General features: G+C 46.2%; 1 protein-coding gene across 1 annotated transcript; it reads left to right on the top strand.

Annotated features, from left to right (window-relative positions):
* The first annotated feature begins 1856 nt into the window (after positions 1-1856).
* CYTIP (cytohesin 1 interacting protein) lies at positions 1857-22165 on the top strand. The gene is made up of 8 exons (XM_035131846.2): positions 1857-2073; positions 4760-4809; positions 7901-7955; positions 10161-10263; positions 11170-11263; positions 13121-13190; positions 17900-17966; positions 21235-22165. Exons 1-8 carry the CDS (start codon positions 1915-1917, stop codon positions 21699-21701), a joined length of 1065 nt encoding a protein of 354 aa, XP_034987737.1. The 5' UTR covers positions 1857-1914; the 3' UTR covers positions 21702-22165.
* Positions 22166-22659: the final 494 nt, after the last annotated feature.

Here is a 22659-nt window from a genome sequence, read left to right as displayed (position 1 = left end):
TAGTTTGGGACCCCTGAGCTAGTCTGTCACTGGGAAAATGTGATCATTCCATTATCTAGCACACTTAGTTCAAATATGTGAACTGTTGTGGAGTATGGTTGCACTAGTATTACAAAGAGGGAGGAATCAAACTCTGAAATGCAGAATAGCTAAACTTTTAGGTCTCTAATGTGTGATTTGTATTTGAGGTGACCATTACAAACCACTGAGATTCATGCATGCAAATGAGTTTTGGGAACATCGCTAGTTAATTGGAAGAAGGGTGATGATAAGCTTGACTCACAAATTCATCTTCATCTACATGTTTGCATCCAAAAATATAGTCCTCAGAAATCTCCAGAGAAAGACAAGCCTGATGGACTGGACAGTTGCTATGTAGCTTGTCTTGCCTATAGTCTTTTGGAATTCAGGAAGTTGACGTAAATGAGAAGCACATATCCAAGCATTCAGGATGCAGTGGATAAAAACAACTGTGTTAAAGATTAATCCCCATCCCTGGGTCCATTGCATATAATGAAGCTGTGTGATTCAACAATGACAATCCTGCACAGATATCAGATTGACCCTATACAGTTGCGAGATAACGGCCCATTTCACAGGTAACACTAAGGATGGGTACACACCAGACATTTACAGTCATATGGGGTGTGTGTGTGTGTGTCTCAGGCCTGGAGGCCAAATGCAGCTCTCTGTCTAGACCTCAGGATGGTCTAGCGCAGGCACGCCCAACTCTCTAGAGACTGCGATCTACTCCCAGTATAACAAAACTGACAGTGATCTACCCATTGTCATTGACCATAGTTGAGCTTTTTTTAGGGGGGGAGTGAGCAGAGTTGTTGAGCTGTTTTTAGGAACAGACGTACGCCATTGCCGGATTCTGATTCGGAATGAGAGGTCATGTTTTAAGTTGTCTCTGCACTGTAAATACTTTGCACAATAAAAGTCTTTAAAGACAAACTGGACTCAAGCGGAGTTACTCTAGAGTAGCCACAATGACCCTCTGATACCTGGTCTCTTGCGCGTTCTGCTCTGAGTCATTGTTGCAGCACCCTCTTGACCTGGCACCCAGTGCGGTTGAACCAGTCATACACCCCTAAAATCCGCCCCTGCTCTGATATTGCCTGTGTTTGCCTGGAAAGAGGAGTGTGTTGAGGATATGTAAAAAGCACTAGCCTACAGAGGAAAGGTGAAACATCCTTTTGTTGCTCCTCCCACTTTTGCCTCTGGCTTCATTCATCTCTGGCATGTGGCCCTCTGAAAGCTGTCCAGAAGGGAATGTGGCCCTGTCTCTATAACTAGCTACACATCCCTGGGTATGGCCTCCCGCTGCCGCCACTTGAAGAATTACTGCTTTACATGTAAGTTATGGTTTTAATCTATTTACAGCATATTAACAAAAATCTTATTAATCTGTCCTGTTCCGTGGTGAATGGGGAGTTAAAAAAAAACCCCAAAACCTAAACAAGCCTGAGAAAGCGGCAAACTCATCAAATCCAAGGACATTTAAAGCCAGATGGTGTTTTAGACACAAACTATCAAGGGGGCATAGAAACTGCACGATAAAGAGTTGCTTCTGTTTGCATCCAAGCAGTGTGTGTCCCTGGACGGGAGGGTGGGGGGGTTGACAGTGTGTGTGGGGGGGAGGGAATAAGCAGATTGCTTTAATTGCAGGGACAAACTCTTGTAAGCTTAAAAAGAAACATTGAGTAACACTGACTGATCTGTGAGAAGAGATTTATGTAAACTGCACCTAAACCACAAGTCACATGGCCTTGTTCTCCCCCCCCCACCCCGTTCGTGCGTTTTCTACTTTTGCTCACAACTGAGGTTATGTTTTTAGTTTGCTTCCTTCCTCAGTCGCGCAAGGTTCTTTAGGCAATGCTAGCCTGTGAATGACTTGCAGTTGAATTCAAGATGTCCTTAAAGAGGCTCATTCAGCAGAACCGCAACGCCAACTGCGTGGGCTCAATTTACACCCAGTACTTGGACCCAATAGGTAACCCACCACTGGACAACAAGAGGAGCCAGGCATTCACAAATTCAATAGACACATTGTCTAGGGACTACAAGCAGGTATGTTTCATTATTTATGAATAATTATAATAATTATTATTATTAACCCAGATTTCACCATGAGGGTGGGTTACAACAATTTAAAAAGAGTGTTAAAAGCAGTTAAGTGTTCAAGAGAGTTTTAAAACCAGTTAAACCAAGTTACAGTCAAGAGAATGGGGTGGGAAATATATCTATCAGAGGTATCAAGGATGAAGGTGAAACAAAATAAAAAAATTCATTCAGTAGCACCTTAAAGACCAACTAAGTTTTTATTTTGGTATGAGCTTTCGTGTGCATGCACACTTCGTCAGATACCAAGGATGAAGGTGGTTACCTTCAGTACACCACAAATTTTTTTGGGATATGTCTTCCCTATGCTTCACATTTCTGTTGCTGCTCTTGTACAATGCAGAGGACTTGTTGGGTAGATTCAGGGCTGGTCCGCACATGAGGCAAGGTGTGATCTTTATCACCCCTAGCCAGTTCCTAATGTAGATGTTCACTCACCCCTTCTTCCCTGGTGGAGAGGAGAGCACCATTTTGTGGTTCGCCTCAAAATGTCTTGGGCCAGCCCTGAACCGTCTGTTGCAGGCATCCCCAAACTCGGCCCTCCAGCTGTTTTGGGACTACAGTCCCCATCATCCCTGACCACTGGTCCTATTAGCTAGGGATGATGGGAGTTGTAGTCCCAAAACACCTGGAGGGCCGAGTTTGGGTGTATGTGGTCTATTGCTTTTAGAGTTGCAATATTTTAACAGTCCTAGATCAGGCATCCCCAAACTGCAGCCCTCCAGATGTTTTGGCCTACAACTCCCATGATCCCTAGCTAACAGGACCAGTGGTCGGGGAAGATGGGAATTGTAGTCCAAAACATCTGGAGGGCTGAAGTTTGGGGATGCCTGGTCCTAGATGCTGTGCCTATATTATCCACCTGAATCACAGAAATTTAGCAGGTGAGGCTTTCCCACCATTTATGTCTATGCCACAGAAATCTACACCTGTTCAATTTCCATGTCTTAGGCTAGTGTTTTAGGGCTGGTCTGCCCATTAGGCAGGGGGAGGCAGCTGCCTCAGAGGCTCCGCCAGCTGATTTGGAGCTTTGCGACCGGGAAACAAAGGGTTATCTTTTAAATTCTACTCTGTGGGAGAGATGCTTGTAAGATTTTCTTCCTTGGATGCCAAAACAACTCGAGTACTAATATTACTCGAGGGTGACTTGGAAAGGAGGCTACTATGTGCTGTTCCTCCTCAGGAATAATAATAATAATAATAATAATAATAATAATAATAATAATAATAATAATAATAATTTATTATTTATACCCCGCCCATCTGGCCGGGTTCCCCCAGCCACTCTGGGCGGCTTCCAACAAAACAGAAATTCTAAAATACAGAAATCCATCAAACATTAAAATACAGAATATGCCCATGGCACAGAAGCAGGAATTAGGATTGGCACAGGCAATCCCAGTTGATTCTAAGGGATTATGACCAGGCATGGTCTGTAGTGCTTGCTTGTGCTGTGGTTAAATCTTGAAAGCAACCATAGCAGGCATGGGCTTTGGGCCCAAGATCAATTCACCGTTCAAGCCACCTCTGTCAATAAGTTCCTTGGCCGCTTGCTAAATTGGCTGAGGTGTGCCGTACCTGGGACTGCTCTCAGTTGACCAATTTGCTGAGATGGATTATATTTTTAATCAAGAGAGGCTCTTGCTTTCCACTTTAGGGAGCTGAAATTTGTTCCCTCAAGCGTAAATCGTTTAGCTTCAGGCAATGGCGATGACTGGGTTGTTGATATCTCTGAGTCAGGGCTGGCCCTAGGTATTTTGGCACAGTACCCAAAGCCAGTCAAGTTATTTTGGCACCTGAAGAAGAAAATCCCATAAGATCATTTCCCCCTTCCCTGGAAGTAAAAGGGTTGTTGTTGTTGTTGATGATGATGGTGTATCAAATGGTGCCTTTGCCCTAGCAATGCACTTTCAATAGCACAAGACGAGACACCCCATTTCCCCTTGATCCCTTCTACCAATAGCACCCTCTATGACATATCCCAATCTGTTTCAGAGGCAGATTCTGCAAAACAGGAGGAGTTGCACTGGGCAGGAGGAATCTTTGAAAATCCAGTGCCCTGCCTTCAGCAAGCACAACTACTTCTGTTAGCGAAGAGTCACAACTGAAAGGCAACCCACGACTTACAATTTATTCACTTTCATGACTGGGGCAGCAGCTTCACTCTGCCTAATGGTAGAGCCAGCACTCTTTGGAGAGATGCTTTTATCAACAGCTAGTAGCCATGATAGGTGCTTGAACGAGAGTCAGGATGCCACCCAACACCACCTGCTGGTGAGCAACCAGGAGAGAAGGGGTATTTCCTTTTTGCCCCACTTGAGGGATTCCTGGAAATAGCTGGTTGACCACTGTAGGGTTTAGAATGCAGATGGGCCTTTGATCCAAAAGGGCCATTTTTAATGTTTGTGTGTTCCTAAGCTGTGGGAAATCAAGAGGGTGCAACCATCTCCATCATGCCCTGAATTTGAACTTTCGGAGTCATCTGCTTGGCCCTGTTCAAAGGACCCAGGTGGACTTTATTGATTGTAATTCTTATTGACAGTTTTGCATATGTAAAGCCTTCCTCTAGCATTTTGTTTTCTAGACACAAACGAATTTCTAATGCAATGCCCTCCCTTCTGTCTTCTCCTTCCAGCTTGCTTTAAGTAGGACAATCTCTTCTGGTGACTCTGTTGGCCCTCAAAGGTAATAAAGGCATTGCTTTCTCTCTCTAAATATTAGTTCGTTACACTGCTACTAGAAATGCGATAATTGTGTGTGGAGGCCCAAGGCAGATACTGAAAGAGGAAGATGAAAGTGCGAAAAAAAACTAATAGCTACAATGAAATCCGTGGGCTGGGGAGGAGTGGAAAGACTGAGCAATGCCTACCCGCAGCCCATCCCTGAACCCAGTAGCTAATGCAACCACCATTACATATTGCAGTGTGGCAGTGAGAGTTAAAGGTAAAGGTACCCCTGACCATTAGGTCCAGTCGTGACCGACTCTGGGGTTGCGGTGCTCATCTCTGGGTCAGCTTCTGGGTCATATGGCCAGCATGACAAAGCCGCTTCTGGCAAACCAGAGCAGCACACGGAAACGCCGTTTACCTTCCCGCTGTAGCGGTACCTATTTATCTACTTGCACTTTGACGTGCTTTCGAACTGCTAGGTTGGCAGGAGCTGGGACTGAGCAACGGGAGCTCACCCCATCGCAGGGATTCGAACCGCTGACCTTCTGATCATCAAGCCCTAGGCTCTGTGTTTTAACCCACAGCGCCACCCGCAGCCTATCCCTGAACCCAGTAGCTAATGCAACCACCATTACATATTGCAGTGTGGCAGTGAGAGTTAACCACCTTCATACTTCTTCTTGAAATGAAAGCTGGTATATACTTTCTTTTGATGATGATGATGATGATGATGATGATGACGATGATATTGGGAATGGATTTGAAATCATTTCTCCAGCGCACGACTGGTCATTTCCCCTGTGCTACCAATTGGGTAGACAGAAGGTCAGAGTGCAGAGGAACTGGAACATCACTTTATATGCGATGCGTTCCTTTCACTCAGTGGCCCAGACCACACAACCAAAATGGGAAGCCAAATATAGGAACAGAAAGGATTCATGCATATAGTATTGTGAGGGGTGAAGCAATTAGGCCAGGGGTCAGCATACAACCTTTTTCAGCCATGGGCTGGTCCACCGTCCCTCAGACCATGTGGTGGGCCTGACTATATTTTGAAGGGGAAAAATGAACCAATTCCTTTGCCCCACAAATTACCGTGTTTCTCATATTATAAGTCATGTCTTATATTCATTTTTACTCAAGAAAATAAGCCTGTGGCTTATTTTCGGGGGTGTCTTATTTTTTAAAAAAAATTACGGTACCTCCTCTTTCTGCTGTGGCTCGGCGCCCGGAACCGGCTGCTGTGCACTTTGTTGGCGCTTCAGCAGGGCACGCTGCTGGGTCCTGCCGGGTTGGGGCTCCAAGCTGTGCGCGCTGCAGCTCTTGCTGCGTCCCGCCGCCGGCTTGGAGCTTGGCAAAGCGCGCGCTGCTGCCTTTGCCGGCTCCCGCTCCGTTGGGGCTTGGCAAAGTGCGCGCTTTGCCGAGCCCCGACTGAGCGGGAACCAGCAAAGGCAGCAGCCCGCCGCCGGCTTGGAGCTCGAGCCAGCAAAGGGTGGGCTCCCCGCCGTGTAGTGCTGCTCCCATCCGGAGGAGGCTGCCATGGGTGCCGAGGCCCCGCCTCCTCTTCCTCCTCCTTCCCCGTGTCCTTGTCTCGGCTCTGGCTGAGCCGGAAGAGACGGCGGGAGAGCAGCACAGCGCGAGCACAGCGCACGCCAGGGAAGGAGGAGCCAGGCCGGGCGGAGCTGCCGTGCTGCAGTACACGAGGAGCCAGAACACGCATCACTTCCTCCTCCTTCCCAGCTCCCACCGGCGGATCCTCTGCCCCGCCACAGCCGCCCGGCCTGCCTGCCTGCCCGCCCTCCGGCTTCCCCACGCCAGAGGCTCCTCCTCGCCCTCCGGCTCCGGCTGCGCTCCCTCTCACGCTCCCGGCTGCCTCCTTGTCTAGGTCCCTGCTTGCAGCTGCTGCCGCCGCTGCCCTCTTCCTCCTCCTGTCTCTCGCCTGGGCATGTCGTCCCGTTTTCCCTCGCGGAAGGTTCTTGCTGTCGGCCGCTGCCTGCTCCTTCCTCGCTTCCCGGAGCCACCCTCTCAGACCTTTGCCGGGTCCCGCTGGGTTGGGACTTGGCATGGCGTGCCCTGCCATACCAGCATGTCTTATTTTCGGGGTACGCCTTATATTTCGCTAGGTCTTGAAAATCCTGCCATGCCTTATTTTGTAGGGATGCCTTAAAATATGAGAAACACGGTATCCAGAGATCCATTTTAAATAAAAGCACACATTCTACTCATGTAAAAACACCAGGCAGACCCCACAAATAACCCAGAGATGCATTTAGATAAAAGGACACATTCAACTCATGTAAAAACACGCTGATTCCTGGACCGTCCATGGGCCAGATTGAGAAGGCGATTGGGCCGCATATGGCCTCCGGGTCTTAGGTTGCCTACCCCTGAATTAGGTGGTCATTTCACTATATGCCCAGCACAGAACTCAAAAGTGGGTTGAAATGATGCCATGCTGGAAAATGTGGAGGTGAGCTAGGAGCTGGGAGGGAGGATGGATGGATGAGTCTATTTCTTACCCATGTCACTCTGGGATGTGTATGTGCAGAAGTCCATTCATTCCCATTTCTGCTGCTTTAAAAAAAACCACACAAAGCACACACCCAAATCTGCATGAAAATGTGCATTTTTGAATGTATCCCCCCCTTTTAAAATGTATTCTATCCTAAACATTTTTATATGCATTTCAGTACTTCTTTTTTGAAGCTGAAAATTGCATCACAGAATTCAGGGAAGTGTGAAATCTGAAGCATAACTGTGTACAGTTCTGCTTGTTAAGTCTGGGATGTGCAGATCTGGTCAGAGGATGGATTCCTCAAGTATCCTTAAGAGGCAATGACACGATTGCTTCCTTGTATGCTCAGCTTTGCACACATCCAGTCAATCCACATTCTCACAGTGACAGTTTGGTGATGTGTACAATATGTCCTGTAAACAATCCTGTCCACGTGATCTTTGGAGATGTGGGGAGATTTTAGATGTTTCATTGCACTTGTTAAGAACTACTGATGCTTACAATGAACAGCACATTTATTCTAAATAAAGCATTAAACACGTTATTCCCTTCCAATGGGTTATTGACTCTCTCTCTCTCTCTCTCAATGCAGAAAATCACTTAAAATCTTCAAAGAAGATAATGAAACATTTGGATTTGAAATTCAGGTGAGCCGTTAACACTGTGAATGCAGGGAAATTAAAATGGGAGCTCTCAACTGTTCTGGATTGCTACTGCCATTATCAGGTTAGCCCAAGCACACTCATCCATGTAAGCAGGTGTGTGTGTGTGTGTGTGTGTGTGTGTGTGTGTGTGAGTGAGTGAGTGTGTGTGTGTGTGTGTGTGAACACACAGGATACTTGGCTCTCTCAAACCTGGAGCTGGTCCTGGCTTTTTCCTGAGCCTAACCTTCCACACAAAATTGTTGTGAAGATATAATGGGGAGAACTTAGAGGAAGGAGGGGACAAAAATGCAAACAAACAAACAAAGAAACAAAGAAAGAAAGAAAGAAACAAACAAACAGAAGTGCTTCTTCACAACCTTTAGAAAGAGAATGTTTCATGGGGTTCTAAACTGCTCATGGGCGTAGGCGGGGGGCAGGAGGGGGCAGAGGATGTATCCCTTCTCGCTGGCTGTGGGGCGGGTGGAGGGAAAGCCACCCAAACGCTTTGTGCGGCTCTGGGGCTTTCCCTCCACCTGCCCCACAGCCAGCCGGCTAGAAGGGACGTCTCCCTTCTCCCTGGCTGGCTGTGGGGCGGGTGGAGGGAAAGCCATGCAAACGCTTTGCGTTTGGCTGGCTTTCCCTCCACCCGCCCCGGCGATCGCAGAGGGGGAGGAGGGGATCGGAACAGCCCGATTTTGGGCTGATCCTGGCACCCCCTTGCCCCTGCCGATTGCGGAGGGGGAGGAGGGGGTCGGAGCAGCCCGATTTCGGGCTGATCCTGGCGCCCCCTCGCCCCTGAACGACCATGGCTTTCCTTGCCCCACTGTGGCCCCTCCCCTCCCGTGCCTTGGCCCCACCCCTTGCCCCTTGCCCCCCTAATTTTGATTCTGGCTACGCCCCTGAAACTGCTCCTCATGGTTGTAACCCCATGTTGACTGGAATGAGGAGGTCTTTATTCCATGCTAAGCCAGCATTTCATAACTATAAAACACCCAGTGTGGCCTACTGGTTAGAGTGCTGGACTAGGACCTGGGAGAGAAGGGTTGAAATAGTCAGGAAGCTGACTGGCTGTCGGTCTGCTCTACTTCACTGGGTTGTTGTTGAGGATAAAATGGGGGCAGTGAAGAGCCATGTGCACCATCTTGACCCCCCCACTGGAAGCAACTTGGGATATAACTGTTACAGCATCAACAGCTATTTGCCATGCATTTCTTGGAGGAGGGTCTGGCTTCCTGTGAGAGCTCAGAAGATCTCACAGCACTGAATGCCTCTGTGTTCCTCTTCCTTTCCCTTCCCTTCCTTTTCCAATGCTATATTGTGAGGAATATCTGTTATGGGCATTTTATCATTGGAGTGGGGAGGTGATGTTGCAGGGCCAGCCCTGCCATTAGGTGCATCAGGCAGAAGGACAGCAAATTGTTAGTGTTCTATTTTTACTGTCAGGGAGGGGCAGAGATGCTTGTGAGATTTCCTGCTTGTGGTGCCAAAACCACTAGGTTGGCTGTGTCAGCAGCATTGCTGCTCTGCCTCAGGCAGCAAAATGGCTTGAGCTAGCCTTGGGAGGGGACGCTGTTTCCCCTGGCTTAGTCATTTTGACATGACCTGATTAGGGCCAAAACAGTTACTTTAGTTTTGCTTCACATTCCCTTCATTTTGTTAGTTGCAGCCATTAGCTATGCCCAGGCAGGAGACCTAAGAAACATTGCTTTGGCTCTGACCAGATCCTTGATATTGCAATGTTATGTTGTGAACCACCCTGAAATCTACAGGTATAGGGTGGAACACAAATTTAATTAATAATAATAATAATAATAATAATAATAATAATTGTCCCCATGTTCTGCTGGGTTCTTGTTGAATTATTATACACACCTACTGTCAGACTGCCTTTGAGCTGTGTAACACACTAGGGATACATAATTTCTTTTGTGGTGCCATATGAGCAATTTCTTCCTGATCTTCTTTAAATGTCTGGGAAGGAGAAGGACAGCCTTGTTGTTGGGTGGGAACATTGTTTCTTCCTGTTATCCCCCCCCCACCACTTATCTTTTATAAAGAGGAAGCATTTGTTTTAGTGGTGCGTGGGAGAGTGAATGAGTGGGAGGCTGCAGTTTGATGGGTACGTAAGCCAGTTTCGATACTACTTCTGTGAACTGGTGCCCCAAGATAAACCTTCTCCTGTTCCCAATGCTGTGTTTCTGTTCACAGACTCTTCGACTGCAGCGCCACATCAGCCACTCCTTGGAAACTGTCACGTACATCTGCAAAGTTAAAGAAGGAAGCCCCGCCTCTCTTGCCGGACTCCAAAGTGGTAACTAGCCTTTTTCCCCCACCCTAAAATTCACCCAAACAAAGTTCACTGCGGGGATGGGGAAAATATTCAGCCTGAGGACCACATTTTCTCACAGGCAACTTTCCAGGGGCCACACACCAGTAGTGTGTGTGTGTGTGTGTGTGTGTGTGTGTGTGTGTGGACGTAGACACAGACACCACAGACACACACCATAGCTGCCAAGTCTCCCGTTTTCCCCAGGAAATCCCCATTTTTCCAGCTGTTCCTAGCTGAAAAAACAGAATTTTTTGTTCCCCCCCCCCCGGTTTATTCTGGTGGGGCGGCCATTTTGGAACTGGGCGGACCATGCTCAGAAGTGATTTTTGATGCTGCTCTGCCCAGTTCCAAAATGGCGGCAGCGCTACTTCCGGTCTGCTATTTCCAGCCCGGTCCCTTATTTCTCTGACAGCAACTTGGCAGGTATGACACACACACCCCTCTCGCCACGCAGGTAACGAAGAGGCACCAGAATTCAAGGATACATTCTAGTCAGATAAAATCACTACAAGATGGCACAGAGTGAAGCCAGTGAGCAGTTTGGCCTGCACCATAGGAGCCAACTCCTAGGGGCAGAGGGGTCTTTAACCCCCCCCCCAAGTTGATGGGCATTATCGTTCAAATGGTGTGCATGCACTGTATCATGTGATCGATTATGTGTGGCAGGGCTTACCTGCCCCCCCCCCCTGTATTTTATTCAAGTTGGCACCTCTGGCCTGGACAGAGTCTTGAGGCCTGGGCATGGATGTGTGGACAGCCACAGTCAGACGCTGGGCCTGAGGTTTCCCACTCCTGGTTTACTGCTTCTCCCATTTGCTTTTTTTTTAGGATACAGAAGGAACAATGAATACACAGTCTCTAATTATGTCCGTTTTTGAATTATCATAGGTTATATTTTGACCAATATCAACGGAACGAGCACTGAAGGACTTGCTCATAAGCAAATGGTGGACTTGATCAAGTCATCAGGGAACTTTTTGAGGTAGTCAAAAGCCCTTCTGCCCCCAAGAGGACAAAAAGGGTTTTCTCATGGTTTGTTATTACATTGATTTTGGGTGTGTGCACATGTTAAGGAAGGAATGAAGTTGCTTTGCCTAGGCTGGAATGCTTTGGCTATCAAGAGCAAGCGTACACCACTGTAAGAAAGCAGAGAAAGGCCGCATTCGATCTCCAACAATGGGCAAAGACCACAAGAAACATTCCAGGATTCAGAACATTAGAGTATGCAGGCAGGCAGGCTTTTGCCGTCAAAAGCCAACAGTGCCCTCAGGGCAGGACTTTGGGGCAAAGATCCAGGGCCCCACTCAGCAGAATGAGCCCAAATGCAGCAACAGAGCTGGCTCACCATATATTGAGGTTAACTGAAGAAGGTGGCGTTTGTTAGTGTGTATGTCTGTACAACCATTAAGTCCAGAATCTGAAACAGTATTTAATCTATTTAATAAACTTACGGACTACTCTTCGCATTGTGATCCTAGAGGACTTTGCAACATTTTAAACAAAGCACTGTTACTTAAAACCATAAAACACAATTAAAATGACAACAGATTTAAATCAAAACAGTGGGGACGGTAGAACAATCCACATAAATAAGAAAATTCAAAGCTGCTTAAGCAAGCCCCTCCAAAGCCTGAGAGAGCAAGCATTTTATGAACAGAATTCCAACAATATTGTGGCCAGCCATACCTCCAGGAAGGAGGAATATCGTAGTCTGGGTGCCACTACAGAGAAGGCCCTCTTTCATGTCATACTACACAGCAAGTTGATGGGACAGTAAGCTGCACCTGCCAGTCTCAGAGCCTGAGTTGCCCGATAGTTGAAACAAAGCCTAAAATTTGGCTGACTTAGGACAATCAATTAAGGTCTGTTACCCTATGGCTCCTTTGGGACATATCAAAGGGACAGAACTCAGAGGGGATGTCGACTCCTCATCTTAATAAAAGTATACCTGATTTCTATGTCCCCTTCTCTTCCTCAATCACAACCCTGGAATATCTCTTTGCCCCCACTACTCAGGCACTACCTAATGGCATTTAATCACAGATGGATTCCAAGTCCTTTCACATTCTTAACCAGTAATATACGTTTCTCTTGGATTAGGCAAGAATCAGTGATGATATGAGCCCAAGTTTGCCTCCTCATCCACTTGAACTGCCAGAAGTTATCAAGCTTGTTTTTATTTTATTTATTTATTTGTTGAATTTATATACCACCCTATACCAGGAGGTCTCGGGGGGGGGGGGAGGGGGTTCACAGAATAAAATCAAAATATAAAACATTGTTGTCCCAATAGCAATCTTGTCAGTCTCAAAAATCAAGTACGGTATCTAAATGATGTCTGCAAACGTTCATATTTGCCAGGGGCAAGTAACAGGGGGTGGCTATTGCCATTCCCCTTGTGAGCTTTAGCATGGCTTATATTGTCCCAGCTCCTGCCAACCTAGCAGTTCGAAAGCACGTCAAAGTGCAAGTAGATAAATAGGAACCGCTACAGCGGGAAGGTAAACAGCGTTTCCATGTGCTGCTCTGGTTTGCCAGAAGCGGCTTTGTCATGCTGGCCACATGACCTGGAAGCTATACGCTGGCTCCCTCGGCCAATAATGCGAGATGAGCGCGCAACCCCAGAGTCGGTCATGACTGGACCTAATGGTCAGGGGTCCCTTTACCTTTTTTAATATTGGGTAAGGGAGAAACAGCCAAGACTAGATGGAGCCACAGTCCAATGCCGTAAACACATGCCTGACATTTTAACTTGCATTCATATTAGTAGTACGAAATTTTATTAATAGTGATAGTAAATAATAATAATAATAATAATAATAATACTTACTGTTTGCAGGTTAGACACTGTGAATGAATCCTTGATAATGAAGCGGATGGAACTGGAAACTAAGCTGCGGTACTTGAAGGTACTGATTCTATATAGAGGATAGAAAGCATCAGTTTTAACCTTTATGTAGAAACCAGCTGAAGATTAAAAGGTAAAGGTAAAGGACCCCTGACAGTTAAGTCCAGTCGAGAACGACTCTGGGGTTGCGGCGCTCATCTCGCTTTACTGGCCGAGGGAGTCGGTGTTTGTCCGCAGACAGTTTTTCTGGGTCGTGTGGCCAGCATGACTAAGCAGCTTCTGGTAAAACCAGAGCAGCGCACCGAAGCGCCGTTTACCTTCCCACCGGAAGGTAAGTAGACCTATTTATCTACTTGCACTTTGACGTGCTTTCGAACTGCTAGGTTGGCAGGAGCTGGGACAGAGCAACAGGAGCTCACCCCGTCACGGGGATTCGAACTGGCGGCCTTCCAATCAGCAAGCCCAAGAGGCTCAGTGGTTTAGACCACAGTGCCACCTGCTTCCCTCTCACCTGAAGTTACATTTGTTTATTTAGGGACTTATATCTTTGATTTTCTTCACAAAGAGAACTCAGAGTGGTTCAGATAACGAACCATAATACGAGACATAAAAGCAAATTCTATATAAATACCCCCAAATTAATAACAGCAACAAAACAACATCTGCCATGCAAAGTAGCAACATTATAATCACAGCATCCAGGGAAACTAACCAGCCTTTTCTCTGCCCTACCTGAATCAGGAGAGCCAGCTGAAGGGCTAGGCAGGTCTTTTGAGGCAGTGATGAAATCCTTGAAAGAGGATTCTAAGTTCTCAAGTCCAGAAAGTTGGGGGCGGGGGACAACCTGTTCTGGTCTACATGGGGTTGTCCTTCAAGATAACTGAGGAGCTTCAACTGGTCCAAAAGGCAGCAGCTGGAGTGACATTTAACCCTTGTTCTAAAACAGCTGCATTTGTTGCTAGCAGTTGGGTGATGTTATGGCCCTCAGCCTAATTTAATGCAGGTGAGGGGAGCTCAGAGGGAGGGAGAGCAGGAGGGAAAAAACATGGGGTGAGTTGGGGAAAATCTGAAATCGGTGATGCAATGAAAGGAGATGGAGGAAGCCCTTGGTTGGAGATTAGTTTAGATATTTGATCCTATCCTTCCCCTGGCAACTGGGGGGGGGGGAGAAGAGGAGGAAGAAGAGAGAGAATGAGGGAGGAGAAAGGGAATAGGGTTGCCAGACTCAATAGGGGACAGGACTTCTGTGCCTTTAATTGCCCTGCTCTCTTTTGAGTCTGGAAACCTTAAAGGGAAACCAGCAGACCCTTTGTTTAATTTCCAAGCAAAGGGTCTGCTGGTTTCTCTTTAAGGTTTCCAGACTCAAAAGAGAGCAGGGCAATTAAAGGCACAGAAGTCCTGTCCTCTATTGAGACTGGCAACCCTAAAAGGGAAACAAAGGGAAAATAATGGCCCCGCCCACTTTTTACTCCAGCCTTGCCCACTGCTCCCAACAAATTACCCCCTTCCCCAAAGAAGGCAGTCTCAACAGGTGAGGGCAGGGGAGAGGAGGAAGGAAGTTCCTTAGGGGGAAAAAACCATCTCTCTCTGATGGCTATTACACTAATGCTAGCATAATGAAGAGTAGAGCACCTGCCCTAGACACTGTTTTTTTGGGACGAGGAAGACAGAAAATGGGACTCAATGTAATGCTGCATGTCTTCAGTTATTAAAAGAACGCAAAATTATTAAATCTTTTATTGCTAGTTTTGACTCATTTTGCAATGTGATTAACGAGCAGCCAGCTTTTCTGCTTGCTGGAAAGGACTTTGTGCAGGCAGCAGCTCAAGCAGAATGGCATCCGCTCAGCTTTCCTTGGGCTCTGTGCCTGCAGCTTAAGCCGGGAAAGTACATTTCAGCCACCGAATATTTATATTGGGAGAGGAGAGTCAGCAAGCATCATGTGATTCCACCTAGCTCCTGATTATTGGAAAACCACACATTGCAGAGTTTTTAACAACTTAACTCCTTGTCTAATTCATGATAGAACAACACCCCGTAGAAACAGGAGCCTTGTTTGGATTTTCAGTTGCACAGATACTGAACTACCAAAGGAAAAAGCAGAATTGTGTCCACTGGCCTTGCTGCTCCTTCTCCTCCTCCACACTTTCAGTGGAAGGTCTGAACATAGTGGAAAGTCTCAGACATATCATTGTACATGCTCAGGCTCCTCTGCATTAACTGGAGACCTGATCACGTAGGTTTCCCAGTCACTTGAAGCACCTATGCACTTATAATTGAACATTCCCATCTCAGGAAATCAAACCATTATCCTTAACATAGAGGTCAGGAATTACTGTCGCTGATTCGGAGTTAAACTTATTTCACTTTCCCTTCTACTCATTGGGCGTGAAATCCGGGCAGAAACAGGGTTAAAGGTTTCTTTAGCTGCACAATGGGGCCTTCATCTTGATTAAGCCATTAGCCGCTGCTGTGAAATTCCCATAAATCATCGCCGCAACCATGCTGCCAATATCCAGCACAGAATATGAGGGAAAGGTCCTTTCACTCTGCTGCTGTTCCACTCTGGTACAAAATCTTGAAACCAGAGGAGGAAACGTGGGAAGGCCACTGGCCCAGCCAAACTGCTTACATAACCCCAAAGCCACCACCTGAGCTTGACCTCCAGATGACACCAAATCCTGGGATGGGAGCAAGCGCCTTGATTAAAGCAGCTAAGAAGGCAAGGGACTCCTGCCATCCAGCCTAGAAAGAGCTAGCAAAATGTGATTGAACTGCAGAGCCAAACTTTTCCATTGCTGTGATTAATGAGAGAGCACAGTGGTTGATTATTATGAAGCCTGGCAAACTAGGAAGAATGCTGTCTTGTCACTTATCCAAAACTTGGATAAACTCCCTGATGATGATCTTTCTCTTGGAAGGAAAGCTCTAGGAAACGCACTGGGATTTAAGGAACGGGATTGGAGCTTAAAGGAAGTGTAATACGTACATTTGCAGTAATCTATGATACACAGTACAGAATGTCACTGCTGAGCTGTTCTAGGGGAAAGTGAGATGGGGTTATGTGTCCCAATAAGAACATAAGGAGATCAAAGACCCATCTAGTAAGACCAAAGACCCATCTAGTCCAATTTCTTGGTCATTTCTCTTAGACTGATGTTTCCCTTGGACATTTTTCAACTTCCCAGGTGTGTGACCAGTAAAAAATTTTTGAAATCTGAATGCCCAAAATCCATCATGAGCCCCCCCCCAATAACTTGGATATGCATTATTCCTTCCCTCCCCCCTCCAAAAAACCCACCATTCACTTTATGCTGCATTTTATGCAGCTGTTGGGAGAGATCATCAGGGGGTTTGGGCTGGGCGGATGATACCCAGCTCTACCTCTCTTTCAAATCAGAGCCAGTGAAGGCGGTGAAGGTCCTGTGTGAGTGCCTGAAGGGGGTTGGAGGATGGATTGCAGCTAACAGATTGAGGTTGAATCCTGACAAGACGGAAGTACTGTTTGTGGGGGACAGGAGGCGGGCAGGTGTGGGGGACTCACTGGTCCTGGATGGGGTAACTGTGCCCCTGAAGGACCAGGTGCGCAGCCTGGGAGTCATTTTGGACTCACAGCTGTCCATGGATGCGCAGGTCAATTCTGTATCCAGGGCAGCTGTTTATCAGCTCCATCTGGTACGCCGGCTGAGACCCTACTTGCCCGCAGACTGTCTCGCCAGAGTGGTGCATGCTCTAGTTATCTCTCGCTTGGACTACTGCAATGCGCTCTATGTGGGGCTACCTTTGAAGGTGACCCGGAAACTACAATTAATCCAGAATGCGGCAGCTAGACTGGTGACTGGGAGCAGCCGCCGAGACCACATAACACCGGTCTTGAAAGACCTGCATTGGCTCCCAGTACATTTCCGAGCACAATTCAAAGTGTTGGTGCTGACCTTTAAAGCCCTAAACGTCCTCGGTCCACTATACCTGAAGGCACTTCTCCACCTCCATCGCTCTGCCCGGACACTGAGATCCAGTGCTGAGGGCCTTCTGGCGGTTCCCTCACTGCGAGAAGCCAAGTTACAGGGAACCAGGCAGAAGGCCTTTTCGGTAGTGGCACCTGCCCTGTGGAACGCCCTCTGGTGGGCGTCAAAAAGAAAAATAACTACCAGACTTTTAGAGGACATCTGAAGGCAGCCCTGTTTAGGGAGGCTTTTAATGTTTAATCGATTATTTTATTTTATTTTTCTGTTGGAAGCCGCCTGGAGTGGCTGGGGAAACCCAGCCAGATGGACGGGGTATAAATAATAATATATTATTATTATTATTATTATTATTATTATTATTATTATTATTATTATTATGTTGTTGTTGTTGTTGTTGTATTTTATGCTGTTTTTTTAAGTCACATTTGAATCAGTTTTATATTTGCTGTTAGCCGCCCTGAGCCCAGTTTTTAAACCGGGAAGGGTGGGGTATAAATATAAATAATAATAATAATAATAATAATAATAATTATTATTTTAGTGTCCAACTGACTCCAATGCCTGGGGGGGGGGTTGAGATCCTGATTTTTAAAAAAACAGGAAAAAGGCAACATGAGCACGGGATAAAACACTAAACTGCATTTAAAAACAAATACAAACCCCTCTGAGACAACTGGACCAATTCAGAGAAAATCACGGGACACGTTTGTCACAATCACAACGGGGGCTTGAGTGTGTAACAGAACCACCTTATAAAAGTGCTGTGTCCCAAATTGCAGTGATCTCTGCTTGCCTTTTACAGAAAACCCTGCAAGAAAAATTGCTGGAGTTCCAGTCACTGTGCTTACGAGAACACCACCTTGCTAATGGTAAGGCTGAATTTCCTATGATAGAAAATAAGAATGCATATCCAACTCAGCTTCCTCCGCAGAAATGATATGAACACCTGTGAGTCAATATGTTTCCTGGGTTTCAGATTTTGGTTTGCCTTTGTTCTCTCCTGCAGATAAAAGGTTTGGGAGAAGCTGTATAGAACAGGCTTCCTCAACCTCGGCCCTCCAGGTGCTTTTGGCCTACAACTCCCATGATCCCTAGCTAGCAGGACCAGTGGTCAGGGATGATGGGAACTGTAGTCTCAAAACACCTGGAGGACCGAGGTTGAGGAAGCCTGGTATAGAAGAACACCGGCTATAGCATAAATTGCCATAGTAAGTCTTCAGTTCCCCCAAAGAATTACGGGAGCTGCAGTTTGTTAAGTGTAAAGTTGTTAGGCAGCCCCTGCTCCCTTCTCAGAACTACAATTCCCAGACTTCCCTGTGAAGATATATTGATCATTGAACCACTCTGGGAACTGTAGCTCTGAGAGGGGAATAGGGGTCTCATACCAACTGTCAGCAATCTTATCAAGCTACAACTTCCACAATTCTTTGTTGAAAGCTATTACTATTTAAATTCATATGATAATACTTTAAATATATGGTGTGAATGTGTGAATATGACACTGACTGTACACCTCTGGCTGGTATTAAAACATTTGCCTGAATTGTGCATACAGTAGTCTTTAGCATGAAGTTTCTGCTTTTAGGAAATTGCATTTTAAACACTGCAAACAAAGCTTTTCACCTTGCTGATCCAGCCGATTTGTTTTCAAATGTATTTGTTTTATTTATTTACCTTTACGTTTTATTTATTCTTGTTTCTATTTTGTTTTTAATCTGCATCGTAGACTGCCTGGGGGGGGGGTGTCGATATTTATGAAGGGCGGTATATAAATGCCTTAAATATACATACATGAATTTTGTATCCACTTGTATTGATTTTTCAAGGCTGCTGTGAGCCACACCGGAGAAAGCAGAATTCCCCAGAGTCTTAATCAGGCATCCCCAAACTGCGGCCCTCCAGATGTTTTGGCCTACAATTCCCATGATCCCTAGCTAAGAGAACCAGTGGTCAGGGGTTATGGGAATTGTAGTCCAAAACATCTGGAGGGCCGAAGTTCGGGGATGCCTGGTCTTAATAAACAGCCTTTACTTATTATTTATTTAATTTCTATACCGCCGTTCATCCGAGGATCACAGGGCAGATTAGAGTATAAAAACCACAATATTTTTTGTATTATGTGATACAAGTGTAATTGAATTTTGCCCCCCCCCAAAAAAAGGTCACATGAATTAGGTTCATCTCTAAACCAAAGGTAAGGGAAACTTGGAAGGTTGAGAGGAGATCTGGGACATCCACAGAGATCTGGAAACGAGGAGGAGTTTAAGTGATGTAGGTTAGGGAGAGAGATGGTAACAGGTCCAGCACCAGCCACTGAGCTCCATTGCTGGCTAGAGATTTAAATCCAATTCTTGCCAGCCCTAGTTTGATGCTCTTATTTGCAGGGGTTGATAACCTGTGGCCCTCCAGATACTGTTTGACTACAGCTCCCCTGATCTCCGACCATTGGACGTGTTGACTGGGTCTGATGAAAGTTGGTGTCCCACACCATTTGGATGGTCACCAGTTTGCCATCGCTGCTCTGACCATTATACTACACCAGCTCTCAGTCCGGCTAAGTAAAAAATAGAACTTAACATTTGTATAGCATAGGGGTGAGCAACCTTCCAGAGGTTGGCAGGGCCAGGGGGAAATGTGGAGCCACTGTGGTGTGTTGGACTAGGACCTAGGAGGTGAGGGTTTGAATCCTCACTCAGCTATGGGTGACCTTGGGCCAGTCACAATCTCTCAGCTGAACCTACCTCACAGGGTTGTTGTGAGGAGAAAATGGGGAGAACCACAGAGCTCCTCAGAGGAAAAGGTGGTATATAAATGCAAGAGAGGAGGAGGAGAGCAAGCAATGAGGGTGAATACCTCTGTAGAGTTGGCTAGTTCCTCTATGCAAGCTCACACACCCCAAGCAAGCAAGAGGCATTATCAGAGTTCAATGACACATTCAGGCAAAAACACTTAGGGTGTGAAGCAGGGAAAGAAAGGGGTTTAGCTTGGCAAGAGTTCCAAGAAAGGCCAGAGGGACTTGGAGGGCCACATTTGGCCCCTGGACCTGAGGCTCCCCATTCCTAGAATAGTGTGTGCATTTTTTTAGTTGTAATTCTTACAGTGACACTGCAAGGTTAAGTTACTATTATTATTTCCCTTTCTGCAGATGGCAGAGATACTTGCCTAAGGCTCCCTGATAAGTTCATGGCAGATACAATTCATAGCTCAGTCTCGCCTACCACTACACTTCACCAGTTTTCACATTCACACAATGTGCACCAGTTAGAATGCAGAAGTGAAACAATCCCCGCCCCTGCCTACTGGAGAGCTTATCGTGTCATCTGAGAGCTAGCAAATGGGTGGATCTGTCAATTTCAGTTTCATTCAATTTTGCATTCCCCCCCCCAATCTCAATTTCCTATCTCCACATTTCTGCACCAGTTTGCATTTTTTTAGAAAGAAAAAGTCCTAATGGAAATTCACCAGCATTTCAGTCCCGTTTCTGCATTACTGTGTGCAATTTTGCCTTACACATTTTTTTTGCAAAGCAATTCCCCCCCCAAATAATAATAATTCAATTTTGTATGTTATTTTCAGTAATATATGCATCTAATGCACACTTTACCATGGTATATGGATTTTTGTACACCTTACTTGGCTGCATTGCAATGAAAACTGCATTGCAAAATTCAGGAAAGTGTGAATTTTGAAAGATGGCTGTGTTTTGGTTCTCATGTTTTCAGAGAGTGTGAATTAGGAAGGGTCACCTTTAAATGAAAACTGAATGTAATTTCTCCCCCATTCCAAAGTGAGAGCTCCAGTGATATTTCAGCAAGATCAGTACATTTAGTGCCATGGAACCTCGGGTTACGTACTGTCCTCCTTACGAACGCTTTGGGTTACAAGCTCCCCTAACCTGGAAGTAGGTGTTCCGGGTAGCGAACTTTGCCCCAGGATGCGAGTGGAAGTTGCGTGCCGGTGGCGCGGCAGCAGCAGGAGGCCCCATTAGCAAAAGCACGCCTCAGGTTAAGAACGGTTTCGGGTTAAGAACGGACCTCCAGAACGAATTAAGTTCATCAACGGAGGTACCACTGTATATTATTCCGGCTTGTGCATTTTGAGGTATGTAATGCATGTTCTATTCTTTCTCTTTCCTAGGAGAAATGTGCTCGCCACTTGAATTTGCGGGACTGGAAGAATCTAACTTATTTGGCGATTATGCTGGATCAGGGTCAGCTTTGGCAAACAAACCCCGATTTCCCAGCGAAAGCAGCTGTTTAAGCCGCCTGAGCTCAATGACTGTGGACAGTGAGGACAGCTTCTACCAAGCCTGCGATTCCGAGGATCCTGCTAGTGGGACTTTTAGCCGGCAGTCAAGCACAGAAGATGACTGCTTCCTCTCCAGGGACAGTGATGTTGCCTTTGTGAAGAGTTCACTGAGAAGGCACAGAAGCATCAGTGTGACTAGCAGTGGCTCGGCATCTCCCTCTTGGGATGGAAGCAACGCCTCGAACATATTTGGGACTCTCCCGCGGAAAAGAGGAAAGGGAAGTGTTCGAAAGAGGCTGCTGAAATTCATCCCTGGCCTTTACCGAGCTGTAGAAGAGGAAGAAAGCCGTGTCTGACAACTGAAGTGGGCTAGGAACTGCATCCTTCAGTGAATATCTGGGCAACAACCTGTAGCTTTCAAACCATTCAGACAGAAGTGCAGGTTACCTACGTCAGGGACAAAATACAATTCCCATCATCCCTGATCATTGGCCATGCTGGCAGAGGCTAATGGGAACTGGAGTCCAACAGCATCTAAAGGCCACAGATTTCCCCATCCCTAACATTGTGTCTGCACTTTATTCAGTGAAAAGTCAATGGAGGTGAAGGGAACACTTGAGATTGAGAGACTTGTTTTCTCCTGTAATAGTTTCAAGACACCCACATTGATATTACACACACACACACACAGAGCATTTTGGGGTGAAGGGCAGGAGGGTGGATGGCTGTTTTCAAACGATATTCGTACATTGTGGGTCAGACATAGCAACTGCTAGGAACTAAGTGTCATGATGGTCCTTTCCCAAGTCTTACTATTATCTAGGTAATCAAAGAAAGGCCCATTCACAAGTTTTGCTCTACCAGCACATTTCCTTCACACAGTTATTAAGGGTTCACAGTTGTCCATGCTTGTTTTCTTGTCCCTTTCTGACCAGATGGAAAAAGTAACCCATGAACCAGAAGTATATGTGTGTACTGGTTTGCAGGAATGCAGCAATTCCTGTGATTTGAGGAGCCTTAAGAAGCAAAGCAAATATGTTATAAGCATGAGAATTGATGCAATCTTGTGAATCAGCATACAAGTATATTTAGAATTATTTCCTGCATGTATGTGCAAGGAAGATTTGGCAGCATCAATGAACTAGGTTCATAGAGCTGTAGCCTTCAGATGCAACTACACTTGCCCGCTCCTGCTCCTTGATGTACAGTGTGTATTCCAGAAGAAAATAAGACCAAGTGCTTTAATACAGCCCCCCCTCACTTTTGTAAATATAGTTCAAATTGTATTTCATGTGTTTATATTTGAATATCAGT

The sequence above is a fragment of the Zootoca vivipara genome, chromosome 1 (assembly GCF_963506605.1).
Source record: "Zootoca vivipara chromosome 1, rZooViv1.1, whole genome shotgun sequence".
In the NCBI taxonomy this organism is placed as follows: domain Eukaryota; kingdom Metazoa; phylum Chordata; class Lepidosauria; order Squamata; family Lacertidae; genus Zootoca; species Zootoca vivipara.
This window is presented reverse-complemented; position numbering and strand designations above follow the sequence as displayed.